Raw genomic sequence first — 1,072 nt, forward strand, 5'->3', positions numbered from 1 at the left:
AGCTGGCCTCCGGCCGGAGCGGCAGCGGTGCCGCCGGGGAGGTTAAGTTCAGCTCCTCTCTGTAAAGCTTGTGTCTCCTGGAAGAGAGCGGTTATGGGGTGATGAGGATGAGCCCTGGGATGGAAACCCTTACTGCTCTGAGCCCAGAGGCTGTTGGGGAGCGGGGAGGGTGCTGGGGAGCAGAGCTGGGGGGCATGGGGTGGATAAGGACTCTGCGTGCTATCCGAGGGGAAACTGAGGCAGTGAGCAATGACTGAGATGGTCAAAGGTCTCACAAATTGTGCTGCCTTCTTCCCTCCGCAAAGCCCTGGGAAAGCAGCCCCAAGCGGGAACACAAGGGACTCTGTTGTCTTCTCCTCGCCCCATCAGGACCAGGAGGGGTGTCAGCGCATGGCTGGAGCTAAACCGCGTCTCCAGCAACACAAGAGCTGGCCTATGTGATGGATGAAGTGCTTCCAGGCCAGACGTGGGGAGGGGATGTGATGTGACAGTGGATAACCTGGGTCTTAACTGCTCAGTGAGGTATCCGGAGAGCCCAGGAGAACAACAGGATCTTGTCCAAGTGAGCCTCCGCAGAGGACTGTCTTTACGGTCATTAAATCTCTGCCAGTATTTTTTCCTGAAGCCGGAGGTCCCAGGCAGGGGAAAAAAAAAAAATCACTAAGAGCCACAAATTGCCTTTGTGACCAGACTCACAGCCTCCGTCCAGCAAGCAGGGATGCGGTGAGGCCGTCCAGCAGCGTCCTGCCCATCTCCTCTTAAAATCAAGGTTGAACTCGGCCCTTTCTTGGCAGGTGGAGCCGATAATAACCCCAAAACATCTCCCTACTTGATCAGCATTTTCCTCGACCTTGAGACCTCCACGGCTGGGACCCACGCTTTGCTAAACTGCAATCAAAAGGTCACTTATTCCACCTGACGGAGGACAGAGCCTTAGTTTCTCATTAACACCGGCCGAGCCGTGTACGGAGTAGCCAGTCCTGATAAAGGGAAAATGGAGTTCAGTTTGCACTGAAAGTGCCAAGATACATCTGAAAGAAAACAGGAGCTGGGGGCTGATAACGAGCGGGGC

The 1,072-nt window shown here is 55.1% G+C and overlaps 1 protein-coding gene across 1 annotated transcript in view; it reads right to left on the bottom strand.

Moving 5' to 3' along the window:
• Positions 1–752, bottom strand: part of FAM20A (family with sequence similarity 20, member A) — a 9,938-nt gene extending 9,186 nt beyond the window's left edge. The window contains exons 1-2 of the mRNA XM_009572572.1: positions 697–752; positions 8–77 (exon numbers count right to left, since the gene is read on the bottom strand). Coding sequence (XP_009570867.1) covers positions 8–77; positions 697–752 — 126 coding nt within the window. The remainder of the gene's footprint in view (positions 1–7; positions 78–696) is intronic.
• Between the last annotated feature and the right edge of the window lie 320 nt (positions 753–1,072).

This window comes from Fulmarus glacialis, unplaced genomic scaffold (assembly GCF_000690835.1).
Source record: "Fulmarus glacialis isolate BGI_N327 unplaced genomic scaffold, ASM69083v1 scaffold22422, whole genome shotgun sequence".
Lineage (NCBI taxonomy): Eukaryota > Metazoa > Chordata > Aves > Procellariiformes > Procellariidae > Fulmarus > Fulmarus glacialis.